The sequence below is a fragment of the Bos indicus genome, chromosome 19 (assembly GCF_029378745.1).
Source record: "Bos indicus isolate NIAB-ARS_2022 breed Sahiwal x Tharparkar chromosome 19, NIAB-ARS_B.indTharparkar_mat_pri_1.0, whole genome shotgun sequence".
NCBI lineage: Eukaryota > Metazoa > Chordata > Mammalia > Artiodactyla > Bovidae > Bos > Bos indicus.
The window spans coordinates 31,770,320-31,784,184 of NC_091778.1; the positions used below are offsets into that span (position 1 = coordinate 31,770,320).

Sequence of the window (13,865 nt, forward strand, 5' to 3'; positions counted from 1 at the left end):
CCCCATCCAACATGTCTTCTGCATTGGAAGCACAGATTCTTAACCACTGGACCACCAGGGAAATCCCTAGGTATTATTTCTGGACATGTGCTTTGAGAAAGTTTCCAGCCACGTAGAACAGAGGGCCAAGGGTCCTGAGACAGTCACCACACCCCCTATTTTTTCTCTCTTGAAACCAGGGAAATGTTTTGAAAAATATTATTCCTGGGTGGGGTCAAAGACCTTAAGCCAGTGCAAAGTTGACTGGTTCACAGAGAATAACCCTCAGCTTTGCCCTTTTTTTATCACCAAGCTCCAGACAAGATCCATCTTAAACTATCAGGATCTCCTCCCCCCAGAGCAGCTGTGGGATCTCTAGACCACACAAAAATGATGATGAGTCTGACTTGCAAAATATCAGGACATGTTAATGACCGCATGGAGCCTTTCTGCACTTGGCGGCAGAAATAAGGCTTCCCAACTTTAGGTCTCAGGAGGAAACTTTTCAAATATTTAAATAGCCTCTGCCTCTGTTGACATCACAAAATCCCCTCTGGCAGTTCAGTCTCCTGCTTTCAGCATGACTACCTACATCGCACAGTAAATGACAGGAATGTTGTCAGGAGAAATTGGAGGAACAAGCCTGAAAACGCAAACTTTGCTCCCAATTCAGAGGTGCTCGATTCCATCTGGTGCTCTTCTTAAGGGATTTTGGGAATCACGTGACAATGGCCTGAGTGTTTTCAATATTTTGGCACTTAAAGGTATCACAGAATACAAATGAACTTAATCTCCGAAACAAAACCAGACCCACAGACATAGAGAACAGACTGGCTGTCAGGGGGGAGGCAAGGGGAGGGATGGACTAGGAATTTGGAATTAGCAGATGGAAACTATTATACACAGAATCGATAACAAGATCCTACTGTACAGCGCAGAGAACCATATTCAATATCCTGAAATAAGCCATAATTGAAGAGAATATGAAAGAAAGTATGTATATGTATAGCTGAACACTTTGCTATACAACAGGAACTAACACAGCATTGTGAATCAACTACACGTCAATAAAATAAATTTTTAAAAAAACGTATCACATAAACCTGGGTGAGCCTTAGAGAAACACATTTTCTATAAAGGGTCAGAAGGTTAACATTTTCAGCTTTGCAGACCATATGGCCTCTGTCACAAATACTCGGCTCTGTCATTGTAGTGGGAAAATAGCCATAGACGATATATAAATGAAGGAGTATGGCTGTGACCAATAAAACTTTATTTATGGACAGTAAAATTTGAACATCATGTAATTTTCATGTCATTAAACATTATTATTTTAATTTTATCAACCATTAAAAATTGTAAAAACCATGCCCAGCTTGAGGGCAGAGACAGAGGGTCAGATTTGGCCTATAAATCATAGTTTACCACCTCAATACCCAACGTGAAGGGCTTTCCTAATGGCTCAGTGGCTAAGAATCCACCTTGCAATGCAGGGGACACAGGTTTGATCCCTGCTCAGGGAAGATCCCACATGCTGAATGGTAGCTAAGCCCATGCACCACAGCTGCTGCAGCCCATGCACCTAGAGCTCCACAGCAAGAGAAGCCACTGCAGTGAGAAGCCCGGCACTGAAACTGGAGAGGAGCCCCTGCTCCCTGTACCTAGAGAAAGCCCGTGCGCTGCAGTGAAGACCCAGCGTAGCCAAAAATAAATAACTTTTTAAAATACGCAGCATGTTATCCACAAAACACCAAAGGACATAAATTTTACCTATGTTAAATAATAGAAAGGTGAAGAATGCACACCAAAGGGAATCCAAGTTCTCACTGGAGGACTATATAACACATTTACAGATAAGAAAATGCAGACTCTCAGAGGAACAAAGGAGAAAGAAATCCAGACCACTGCGGGCAGTCAGCCCCGCAAGTAGGAGTACACTCACATCGTTTCCATTGAAGTATTTCTCTTTTTAAAACTTTCCTGGGCTCCTCAGCTCTCGCACGTGTGTGCTCGGTCCCTTCAGTTGTATCCAATCCTTTGAGACCCCATGGACTGTAGCCTACCAGGCTCCTCTGTCCGTGGGATTCTCCAGGCAAGAATGGTGGAATGAGTTGCCATGTCCTCCTCCAGGGGATCTTCCTGACCCAGGGATCGAACCTCAGTCTCTTAATGTCTCCTGTATCGCACATCTTGGGAAGTCCCCTTAACTCCCAACACATGCTAAGTATCATTTCATTTCTCTAGCAGTTTTCTCTCACCCCATATTTTTATCAAATCAGGCTGAAATGGATTATTCCAGTAATAAGACCTCGATTTTGACAAGTTATAGCACTGGTTATTTTATATGCATGCTATGAAATATCTTTAATGAATGGAAATTAAATCAAATTTGTCCAATTAAGGGAAGAAAGTAAATGATCATTTTCATGATAATTTTTTTTTTCATTTTTCCCATTTAAATAATTAAGCTTAATTAGTATAAACTACTACCCAACTCCTGGCTGGATTCGTGTTGTCAGACTCTGAAGACCAGAAATTTGTTAAAAAGTTGGCATGAGTTCCCTCCAGATACATCAGTTCAAGGAAGTGCAGCTGCATCGGTGGCAAATATTCATAATTTCCATCACTTAGAGAGGCTTCCCTGGTGACTCTTTGGTAAAGAATCCCCCTGTCCCCCTGCCAATTCAGGAGACAATAAGAGACACGGGTTTGATCCCTGGTCTGGGAAGATCCCCTGGAGAAGGAAATGGAAATCCCACTCCAGTATTCTTGCCTGGGAAATCCTATGGACTGAGGCGCCTGGTGGGCTACAGTCCCTGGGGTTGTAGAGTCTGACAGGACTTAGCAATTCAACAACAGCGGGGAACTAGAGTCCTACATGCCCGGAGGTGAGGCTGAGAAAATTAAAAAAAAAAAAAAAATTGCCAGCTGCCCTCCAGTGTAGTTGTACAAATTTACTTTCCACACAGATAGCTGTTTCTTCCCAACCTCACGGAAAGTTGGTTCATCTGACACACCAGTTTTTGCCCAGGAGTATGAAGTGGAATCTCAGTCTTGTCCTTTCACTTCCCACGTGTGACACTGGAGCATCTTTTCAAGTGTCTATTGGCCATTCATCTTGTTCCTTGCCTTTTTATGTAGTGTGCTCTTTGGGGCTTTCTTTTTCTCATGGATTTGTGGGAGGCCTCTGTATTTTCTGGATACCTTTGTTCATTATACAGTTGGTAAATATCTTTTCGAAGTCTGCTCCTGACCTTTGTCATGCTGATTTAGTTTTAAATGTTGCAAAACAGTCTTTTTATGTTTCATGCTTTTCGTACTGCTTCAGAAATCGCATCCTAGCCAACACCATAAAAATAATCTTTTGTGTTTCATCTTTAAAATACTACTACTTCATATTCATGTCTTTAATCCACCCAGCATGTATTTTTGCACAGTATTCTAATTTTATTTTTTGTTATTAGTATTGAGTTATCCTAACATGCTTATGGATCTGCTCATCCATTTTCAGCATACTGATTTTGAATATAAATTTCCTGTTTACATCTGGGTCCATTTCTAAGTGATTCACTCACAGTTCTATTTATTTACCCAAGAACCAATTTCACGTTTTTAACTAACATTACTTTGCTGCTGCTTCAGTCGTGTCTGACTCTGTATGACCCCATGAACTGTAGCCTGCCAGGCTTCTCTGTCCATGGGATTCTCTAGGCAGTAGGACTAGAGTGGGTTGCCATGGCCTCCTCCAGGGGATCTTCCCAACCCAGGGATCAAACCTGGGTCTCCTTCGTTGCAGGCAGTCTTTACTGCTGAGTCACCAGGGAAGGCCTAACATAGCTTTATAAGGAAACAATTTCTGATAGAACAAATAAATCCCTCCATCCTGTTCTTCACAACTATCTTTACTGCTCTTTACCCTTTGGTCTTCCATATAAATTTTAGAATATGATTGTCAGGATGATAAGAAACCCATTTATTTATTTTGGAATTGCATCTTTATGATATTGGTAATACTGAGTCATCCACTCTTTAACACTACATTTGTTTTGGGTTTTATTTATGCCCTTGAGTAGTATGTTACAGTTTTCACATCAAGATTTTGCATACTTTATTTATTATTGCCTGTCTTATGATTGTTGTTGGTATTCTAAAGTAACTTTTAAAATAACTTTTTTATATGCTAAAGCACAGAAGTGCCGTTTTATTTTCAATGTTGATTTTGTATCCAGCAAGCTTTTGTTTAACACACTAATGAGTTCTGTTATGTGTATATTCTCTTTGATTTTCTATATGGAAACTTATATTTTGATGATAATAGCTTTATTGTTTCCTTAACTATCTGTATACAGTTTATTTGTTTTCCTTGACTTTTAGCCTTTGATGTTCAGTTGCTCAGTCGTGTCCTACTCTTTGTGATCCCAGGGACTGCAGCATGCCAGGCTTCCCTGTCCTTCACCATGTCAAACTCATGTCCATTGAATCCATGATGCCATCCAACCATCTCATCCTCTATCACCTCCTTCTCCTCTTGCCCTCAATCTTTCCCAGCATCAGGGTCTTTTCTAATGAGTCAGCTCTTCGAATCAGGTAGCCAAAGTATTGGAGTTTCAGTTTCAGCATCAGTCCTTCCAATGAATATTCAGGATTGATTTCCTCTAGGATGGACTGGCTGGATCTCCTTGCAGTCCAAGGGGCTCTCAAGAGTCTTCTCCAACACCACAGTTCAAAAGCATCAATTCTTCAGCATTCAGCCTTCTTTATGGTCCAACTCTCACATCTAGAGATGACTACTGGAAAAACCATAGCTTTGGCTATATGGACCTTTGTGGGCAAAGTAAGGTCTCTGTTTTTTATTATGCTGTCTAAGTTTGTCATAGCTTTTCTTCCAAGGGCAAGCGTCTTTTCATTTCATGACTACAGTCCCCATTTGCAGTGATTTTGGAGCCCAAGAAGACAAAACCTAGGACCTTTGTATAATGTTGATTAGAAAACATGAATAGCTTAGAAAACAAGACAAGTCATGCTTTTTTTTTCTTTTTTTTCTTCTTTTCTTTTCTCTTTTTTTAAACTATCTACTTTATAGGACTATAGTGAGAATTTATTTATTTATTTATTTACTGCACTGAATGGCGTGTGGAATCTTAGTTCTCTGACCAGGGATCAAGCCTGGGCTTGATCTTTGCAATCACAGAGTCTTAATCACTGGACTACCAGGAAGTCCCCCTTGTCTTGTTCTTGATTCAAAAAAATATATTTTAGTATTTCACTAGTAGACAGATGTGATGTTTGCTTTGGTTCTGCTATAGATACCTATGATCCAGTTAAAATAAATCTCATTTATTTATAGTTTGCTAACAAACTAAGTTTTCAGAAATTCTGTGCAACTTTTTTGATGATTGTATTATTTTACTTCTTTAATCCATTAATGCAGTAAATTTTTCTCACAGATTTTTCTTAACCATCCTGGCATTTCAAAGATAAACATTTCTAATTGATTGAAATTCTAATTGAAACAATTCTAATTGCATTTCTAATTGATCATCATACATTTATCTTTATATATTAAGTTCAGATTCTTTAAAAATATTTGTCCATTATATACTGCCTCACTAATAACACTAGTTTATCTACTTTTCAGAACTTAGCCAACCCGGTAAAAAAAAATAACAATAATAATAATAATTAGGCATCTGTGCTCCGACTCTTCCTAGGAGAGATCCCAGATCTCTACTCTGATGATGAGGTTGAAAACATCATAAGCAACGTGAGAAATGAGGTCAAGAGCCAAGGTCTGGTTGACAATAGAGAAAATTGCTGGAAGTTTTTCATAGAGCGAGTCCGACGGCAGCTGAAGGTACGAGGGTCTGCTGCTCAGGGTGCAGAGGACAAGAGATGACTCCCAGGAGCCTCTGTGGACATGTTGGACACAGCAGTCCTTATTGGCCACCTTGGAAGTTGGGGGGACGGGGATGCAGTTCCCTCTGATCCCAAGCACCTGTGTGAGGATGCCCTTCTCACCTGCTGCTTCCCAGCATTCCTTTTTGCTAAATAATTTTAGATTGGAGTGTATTTGCTTTCCAATGTTAGTTCCTGCTGTACAATGAAGTGAACCAACTGTATGTATACATATACCTCTCCCTTCTTGAGTGTCCCTCCCACTCCACCCCTCATCGCAGCCCTCGATCATCACAGAGCACAGAGCTGAGCTCGCTGTGCTAGACAGCAGCTTCCCCCAGCTCTCCGTTTTATGCATGGTGTGGATATGTATCAGTGCTACTCTCTCATTCTGTCGCCTCCTCTCCTTCCCCTGCTGGCTCCATGTGTCCATTCTCTATGTCTGCATCTCTCTTCCTGCCCAGCACACAGGCTCCTCAGTACCATTTTTTTAGATTCCACATATATGCTTTAATACACAATATTTGTTTTTCTCTTTCTGACTTACTTCACTCTGAATGACAGACTCTAGTAGGTCCACCCACATCACTATAAATGACTCAATTTCCTTTTTTATGGCTGAGCAACGTCCCATTGTATATGTGTACCGCATCTTCTTTATCCATTCATCTGTTGATGGATGTCTAGGTTGCTTCCATTCCTGGTTATTATAAATATGGCTTCAGTGAATATTGGAGTGCATGTGTCTTTTTCAATTACAGTTTGCTCAGGTTATGTACCCAGGAATGGGGATTGCTGAGTCCCAATATTCCTAATCCCTTGGCTAGAAAGGCTGGCTGAGAGTTTACAGATATTGTCTCTGTTGATATGGCTCCTAATGTCCTGGGAAATAAACAATCCAAGGCTGTGTGGATCTCTCTCTAAGTACCTTCTGGGTTCTCCCCATCTTTCTGCCTTCTCAGGTGACTCTTTGCTTCTCCCCGGTGGGGCCCAACCTGAGGGTCCGCAGCAGGAAGTTCCCCGCCATCGTGAACTGCACGGCCATTGTCTGGTTCCACGAGTGGCCAAAACAGGCCCTGGAGTCTGTCAGCCTCCGCTTCCTGCAGAACACGGAAGGCATTGAGGTGAGAGGGCAGAGGAGACACCCCTCATGCTCCTCTCCACCTCAGGGAGTGAGGGGTCCCCCATCCGGCCCATTGAGCCAAGTGGGCAGTCACCTGCCATCAGCATGGCCAGGTGACCTCTTTATTCCCTGCCATTTGATTCTAGACCACAGTCAAGCCATCAGTTAGTGAGTTCATGGCTTTCGTCCACACAAGTGTCAACCACACCTCCCAGTCCTATCTGAGCAATGAGCAGCGCTACAACTACACAACGCCCAAATCATTCCTGGAGTTCATCAGACTCTACCAGAGCCTGCTGCGCAGGAACGGGAGGGAGCTCAGGTCCAAGATGGAGCGGCTGGAGAACGGGTTGCTGAAGCTCCACAGCACCTCTGCCCAGGTAAGCAGCGTCCTTCTGGTCCTCCTGTCCACAGCGGGCTCGGAGGGAAGGAAGGGCAGCCCCTTCCCAGAGGACAGAGACCACAGTCACGCTCTGAAGACCACGCACGGTTCTCCAGAGGCTCCAGCGTCATCAGAACAGTGCCTGTGGTGCCCGAAAAGCTTTATCAAAAGTCCAAGCTCTTGTTCTGTGTGCTAAGTCTCTTCAGTTGTGTCTGACTCTTTGCGACCCTATGGACTGTAGCCTGCCAGGCTCCTCTGTCCATGGGATTCTCCAGGCAAGAATCCTGGAGTGAGTAGCTTGCTGTACCCTCCTCCAGGGGATCTTCCTGACCCAGGGAGCAAACCTGCGTCCCTTATGTCTCCTGCATTGGCAAGCAGGTTCTGTACCACTAGCACCACCTGGGAAGCCCCAAACTCTGGTTCAACTCATCCAAAAGAATCTGGTCTAGGAACACAAAGGCAGAACACGTACACACACTGAGGAGCAAAGAGAACGAAGAAGCAGTTTGTTCAGGGCAGAAGCAGAAGCTACACACTCAAATAAGAGTTCAGGCATGCTCAGAGTGAGGGGTACACCGCAGGGTTTGTTGATCCCCCTTTTATTTTTAACCCTTTGACTAAGTGGGGTCTCTCTGATTAGGGGTGGAACAGTCGTTGGGGGAAGGTCGAGGAGTGGCCTGGATTGCACCAGGTGGCATCAGCTACCATGGTCCTGTCCATTCATCTCCTGAAGTCACTATGCCTGCATTCAAAGAGATGCTTTCCCTTCAGTTCTACGTACTAGTCAAGCACCACACATAGAAGGTCGTACAGGGTCATCAGCAACCTGTGTGTGTTTTTATTGGAATATAATTGCTTTACAATGTCATGTTAGTTCTTGCTGTACAATGATGTGAATCAGCTGTATGTATACATATACCTCCTCCTTCTTGAACTTCCCTCCCACTCCAGCCCTCAGATCATCACAGGGCACCGAACTGAGCCCCCTGTGCTAGACAGCAGCTTCCCACTAGCTATCTGTTTCACACGTGGTAGTGGTTACACGTCAATGCTACTCTCTCAATTCGTCCCAGACTCTCCTGTGTCCCCCACTGTGTCCACAAATTCATCCCCTACTGAGTCCACAAATCCATTCTCCATGTCTGCTTCTTTATTCTTGTCCTACATTTTTATTTGCATGTGTTCCACAGTTTTCAGGAGAAGGCAATGGCACCCCACTCCAGTACTCTTGCCTGGAAAATCCCATGGACGGAGAAGCCCGGTAGGCTGAAGTCCATGGGGTCGCTGAGGGTCGGACATGACTGAGCGACTTCACTTTCACTTTTCACTTTCATGCATTGGAGAAGGAAATGGCAACCCACTCCAGTGTTCTTGCCTGGAGAATCCCAGGGACCGGGGAAGCCTGATGGGCTGCCGTCTATGGGGTCACACAGAGTCGGACACGACTGAAGTGACTTAGCAGCAGCCACAGTTTTCATGGTCGATTTCCTTGCTCAAATGCTCCAAGGTTTCTGTTTTAGATGCCACTTCTCCAAGCATCATGGCCTCATTAAAAGCAAAACAAAGAGGTGACGTTGTTGTTGTTCAGTCGCTAGGCTGTGCCCAACTCTTTGTGACCCCATGGAGCGCAGCACACCAGGCTTCCCTGTCCTTCACTATCTCCCGGAGTTTGCTCAAACTCATGTCCATTGAGTCAGTGATGCCATCCAACCATCTCATCCTCTGCCATCCCCTTCTCCTCCTGCCCTCAATCTTTCCCAGCATCAGGGTCTTTTCCAATGAGCTGGTTCTTCACATCAGGTCACCAAAGTGTTGGAGTTTCAGCTTCAGCATCAGTCCTTCCAGTGAGTATTCAGGGTTGATTTCCTTTAGGATTGACTGGTTTGATCTCCTTGCAGCCCGAGGGACTCTCAAGAGTCTTCTCCAGGTGACACTGACTCTGCCTAAATGCCTGGTCCTGTCTTTCCTGCCTTACCATGAGCCCGGGCTGAGCTCGCTCTTGGTGGAAGTACACACCCTCAGCTTCAGTTTGGGAGGTTCCCTCTCACAGATACCAAAATCCCTGGAAATACTCCCTTTTTTTCTTTATCACATGTTCGTTTTCCTCTACTTTCTTTTAGTCTCCTACCCACAGTCTCTTCATCTTCAAAAATCCAAACAGTTGAATGGCTGGGAGCAGTGGTTGCAGGGTTGGGCCAGTTTTCTTTGATTTCTTGCATCTTACGATGTTCTCTATCAAAGAGCCTTTGGAACCGAATTCCTTAAACAAACCCTGTCTCATGTCATGCGTGTTCCTCTACGATCCTAAGTGGTTACACCTCGGAAGAAGGCCCCTGTCATCCTGTCCTTGTTTTATTTTTCTACTTACTCTTCCAAATGGAACAAGTCCATTTCAGTTACTTTACTGTTGGAGAACTGTGGACGACTCGGGCACCTCCTCTGCCCTGCTCATACCCATCAGATACTGCTGGGCCCTTGATGGCCCTTCTTTGTTCTCTGTTTACCAGCAGCAGACCCAGCCTCTCATTAAGGTGGTGGAATTTCATGCATTTTCACAATTAAACTAGCATTGTAATCAATTTAATTCTTGAGCATGGCATGTTTCTGCAGATTTCTGAGTCTTTCATTTACTGTCATTTTTTTTTAGAACTCTGCCTTCAGAATAGCTCTGTTGAACTTCCTCCTGACTTGTCCTTTTTCTCCACTTTTTTTTTCTTTTCTTAATTTTTTTTAAACTTTTTTAGTTTTTATTTTTAAATTTGTACTTATTTATCTATTTATTTTTGGTTGCACTGGGTCTTCATTGCTGTGCACAGGCTTTCTCTAATTGTGATGCACGGGCTTCTCACTGCCATGGCTTCTCTTGTTGCAGAGCGAGGGCTCCAGAGCTCAGGCTCAGTAGTTGTGTCGCACGGGCTTAGTTGCTCTAAGGCACATGAGATCTTCTCAGACCAGGGATCAAACCTGTGTCCCCTGCATTTTCAGGTGGATTCTTAACCACTGAGCCACCAGGGAAGCCCTCCACTTCACTTTCTTGATTCATATACACAATACATCTAAAGGATTGCAGTTTATTCAGTGGGATGCAGTCAGCCCTTGCAATCTATACACACAGGATTTTTCCGCTCAGGAAATTTTCCTCCTGTGATGAGGTTTCGCTCATCTGGTCGGGCCTTTCCTGCAGGAGCAGTGATGAAGTGGATGGGTTCTTTGCACTTCATGTCTATTGGCTTCTCCCTCATTGCTTTCCTTCCCTTTGGCCTTTTCCTCTACATTCTAGGAAGTTTATCCTCAATGATACTAATCTAATTGTGGGCAATATTGCTTCTGCTTCTTACGCCTCCAGTGAAGACTTTAATTATGCTATTACATTTTCAGTATCCCCACAGACCTTCCTCATCTCATCCTTTCCCCTTCCTAACATTGCTTTTGTATTTCAGCCTATTTTTCTGCAACCGTCTATCACAGGAACCATTCTACTGATGATGCCAAACAGCTTTCTTGATGTCTTCTCTAAATCCAGTCATGGGTCGTTTTTCAGTTGCATTGTTCCTCTTAGTCTTCTAGATGCTATTCCTTCCCTTGTTCTGTATTTACGTGAAGACCTTCTTACCCCTTTGTTTACCTCCAGGCATGATGAGATCTATTCAAACTCAGTGTTTGTCAACAAATGGTATGTGACAATTATCTGCGATGCTACTCTCTTTCTACTATGTTCTTGTAACCAAAACTCCTTCTTAGAGCTACAGTTCAAAGCAGCTTGAGGTACACAGTGTCCCCAGCAGCTTACTTGGTCATACCTTTGTTGCAGTAAGGTAGTGTCTTCTCACCCCAGTTACTTTGTTATTCTCTCCATCTCTGAGCCTCTAGAAAACAGAGTAAGATAGACTCCCAGAATGCAGTACTACCAGATTTGTTTCGCCATGTCTCACCTCTTCCTCTTCCTGTCTCCCCCCGCCCCACCTACAGTGCCCTCAGAACATCCTGTATCCCCACTCACCCCTGTTCTGCAAAACACCCATCTCTCCTCTGGGAATTGCTGATCATTCTACACAAAAGACCGTTGCTGGGGAACCATCAATGGGACGTTCACAGAGCAGCACCCAGTGTTCTGTCTTGTACCAACCCTGGGTGTCTGAGCAGATGATAAAGACAGTCTGTTCTCCTGCTTTAAGCAGTCTCTTTAATATGAAGAGGCCTGATTATACCATTAGGTGAATCCAGCTCTCTCTGCCCACCATCAGTGGGGAGTCCTCCCATGTCCTGGCATCCTCCCATGTCCTCCCCTGTCTGTTCTTCTCCTTCTATTTTCTCTGCTTCAATGAATAATATGTCTATCTACCCAGTTACCTAGCCCAGAAACTGCAGTGTTATTTTATACACCTCCTCTTCCCTCACTGCCCACATTTAAGCCTTAACAGCTTCTGCAGATTTTCCAAGTACCTCTCAGGGGCATGCCTTTCACTGTGTCCCCTATTTAGACACGTCTTACCTGGATTATTTCAATAAACTGAACCTTCAGGTCTCTTACCCACCCCAAACCCACTTCACCCACATCCTCTCGTTTCAGCCAAAGTCTTCAAAGTCACCCCCGACCCTGCTCACGTCTCTCTTTCTCTCACTATCCACATCTGGCGCGTCAGAAAATCACAGTTGGCTCTAGCTGCAGAGACGCCCAGAATGCCGTTGCCTTGCACCTCTTGCTACCACCTTGCTCTGAGCCACTGACACCTTTTCTTCTGGGCAGCCACGATACCCTTTCACTAGTTTGTCTGCTTCCCTCTAATAGTCTGTCATCAGCTGAGCAGCCAGAGTGATCGATTGATTTATTTGTTTATTTTTGGCTGCATTGGGTCTTCATTGCTGCATGCGAGCTTTCTCTAGTTTCAGTGAGTAGGGGCGACTCTCTAGTTGGGGTGCTTGGCCCCTCACTGCGGTGTCTTCTCTTATCGTGGAACACGGGCTCTCGGGCGAGCTTGCTCTAGTTGAAGTGAGTAGGGGCGACTCTCTAGTTGGGGTGCTTGGCCCCTCACTGCGGTGTCTTCTCTCATCGTGGGACACGGGCTCTTGGGCATGCAGGCTCGGTAGCTGCAGCTCCTAGGCTCTAGAATGCATGCTCATTAGTTGTGGCACCTTGGCTTAGCTGCCCTGCGGCATGTGGAATCTTCCTAGACCAGGGATCGAACCCGTGTCACCTGCATTAGCAGACAGATTCTCAGCCACTGGACCACCAAGGAAGTCCCAGCGCGATCAATTTAAAGCATAGATATGTCACTTTTTTGCTCCACAGCCTGAAATAGCCCCTACTTCCCTCTTTACACTGAGTCTCCTTCCCAGCCCTGTCCTGTTAACTCTTCAGATCTCATCTCCTACTGCCCCGTCCCCGAGGCATGCCCCCTTAAACCTCTCTGCGTCTCTGTCCTTTCCTCAGACACTCCAGGCCGTGGCACCAGCTGTTCCCCTCCCTGGAATGCTCTTCCCTCTAACATCCCCAAGGCTTCGTCTCTCATCTGCTTCAGTTCTTTATTTCAATGTCACCTTCTCAAGGAGTCCTACCCTATGATCTCATTTAAAATTGCAGCCCCCACACCATTCCTGAGCCCCTTATTCTGCTCTACTGTACCTTTCCCCCATAGGATTTACCCAAACAGCAACCCACTCCAGTATCTTGCCTGGGAAATCCCATGGACGCAGAAGCCTGGTAGGTTAGAGTCCATGGGGTCGCAAATAAACAGACACAACTTAGCGACTAAACAACAACAAACATGTTCCATGGGCTTCCCTGGTGGCTCAGTGGTAAAGAATCTCCCCGCCAATGCAAGAGACACAGATTTAATCCCTGGGTCAGGAAGATCCCCTGGAAAAGGAAATGGCAGGATTCTTACCTGGGAAATTATGGAAAGAGGAGCCTGGCAGGCTGCAGTCTATGGGGTCACAAAGAGTCGGATACAACTTAGTGACTAAACAACAGCAACAACATATTATATGGTTTACTTATGTTTATATTTTGCTGTCTGTCTCCACCTGTTGGATTCAAGCTCTATAAGAAAAGGGATCCTTGTCTGTTTTGTTTGCTGATGTATTCCAAGCACCTAAAACAGTGCCTGGATGGAGCAGGTACTCAGTAAATATTTGTTTAATGAATTAATAACATTCTACCTAGTCTCCCTAACTGCATTCTGGCAGCACTCTATACCAGCACTACCCAATAGAAATAGCCTGCAAGTCATAGTCACAAATCTAAATTTTCTAGGGAATTCCCTGATGGTCCAGTGGTTAAGACTCAGTGCTTTCACTGTTGTGGGCCCAGGGTCCAACTCCTGGTTGGGGAACTAAGATCCCACAAGCTGTGCAATACAGCCCCCCAAAGAAGTCCAAATTTGAATTTTCTAGTAGCTGCATCAAAAAAAGTATAAAAGAAGTGGATTTTATTTTATTTTAATCATATATTTAATAGTATATAATATCACATAATTTAATAGCATT

General features: G+C 44.3%; 1 protein-coding gene across 9 annotated transcripts in view; it reads left to right on the top strand.

The window, feature by feature from the left end:
* Positions 1-13,865, top strand: part of DNAH9 (dynein axonemal heavy chain 9) — a 285,075-nt gene that overhangs the window by 179,363 nt on the left and 91,847 nt on the right. For all 9 annotated transcript variants that reach the window (XM_070773106.1, XM_070773107.1, XM_070773102.1 and 6 more), the window contains 3 exons: positions 5,691-5,833; positions 6,837-6,998; positions 7,144-7,377. In XM_070773106.1, coding sequence (XP_070629207.1) covers positions 5,691-5,833; positions 6,837-6,998; positions 7,144-7,377 — 539 coding nt within the window. The remainder of the gene's footprint in view (positions 1-5,690; positions 5,834-6,836; positions 6,999-7,143; positions 7,378-13,865) is intronic.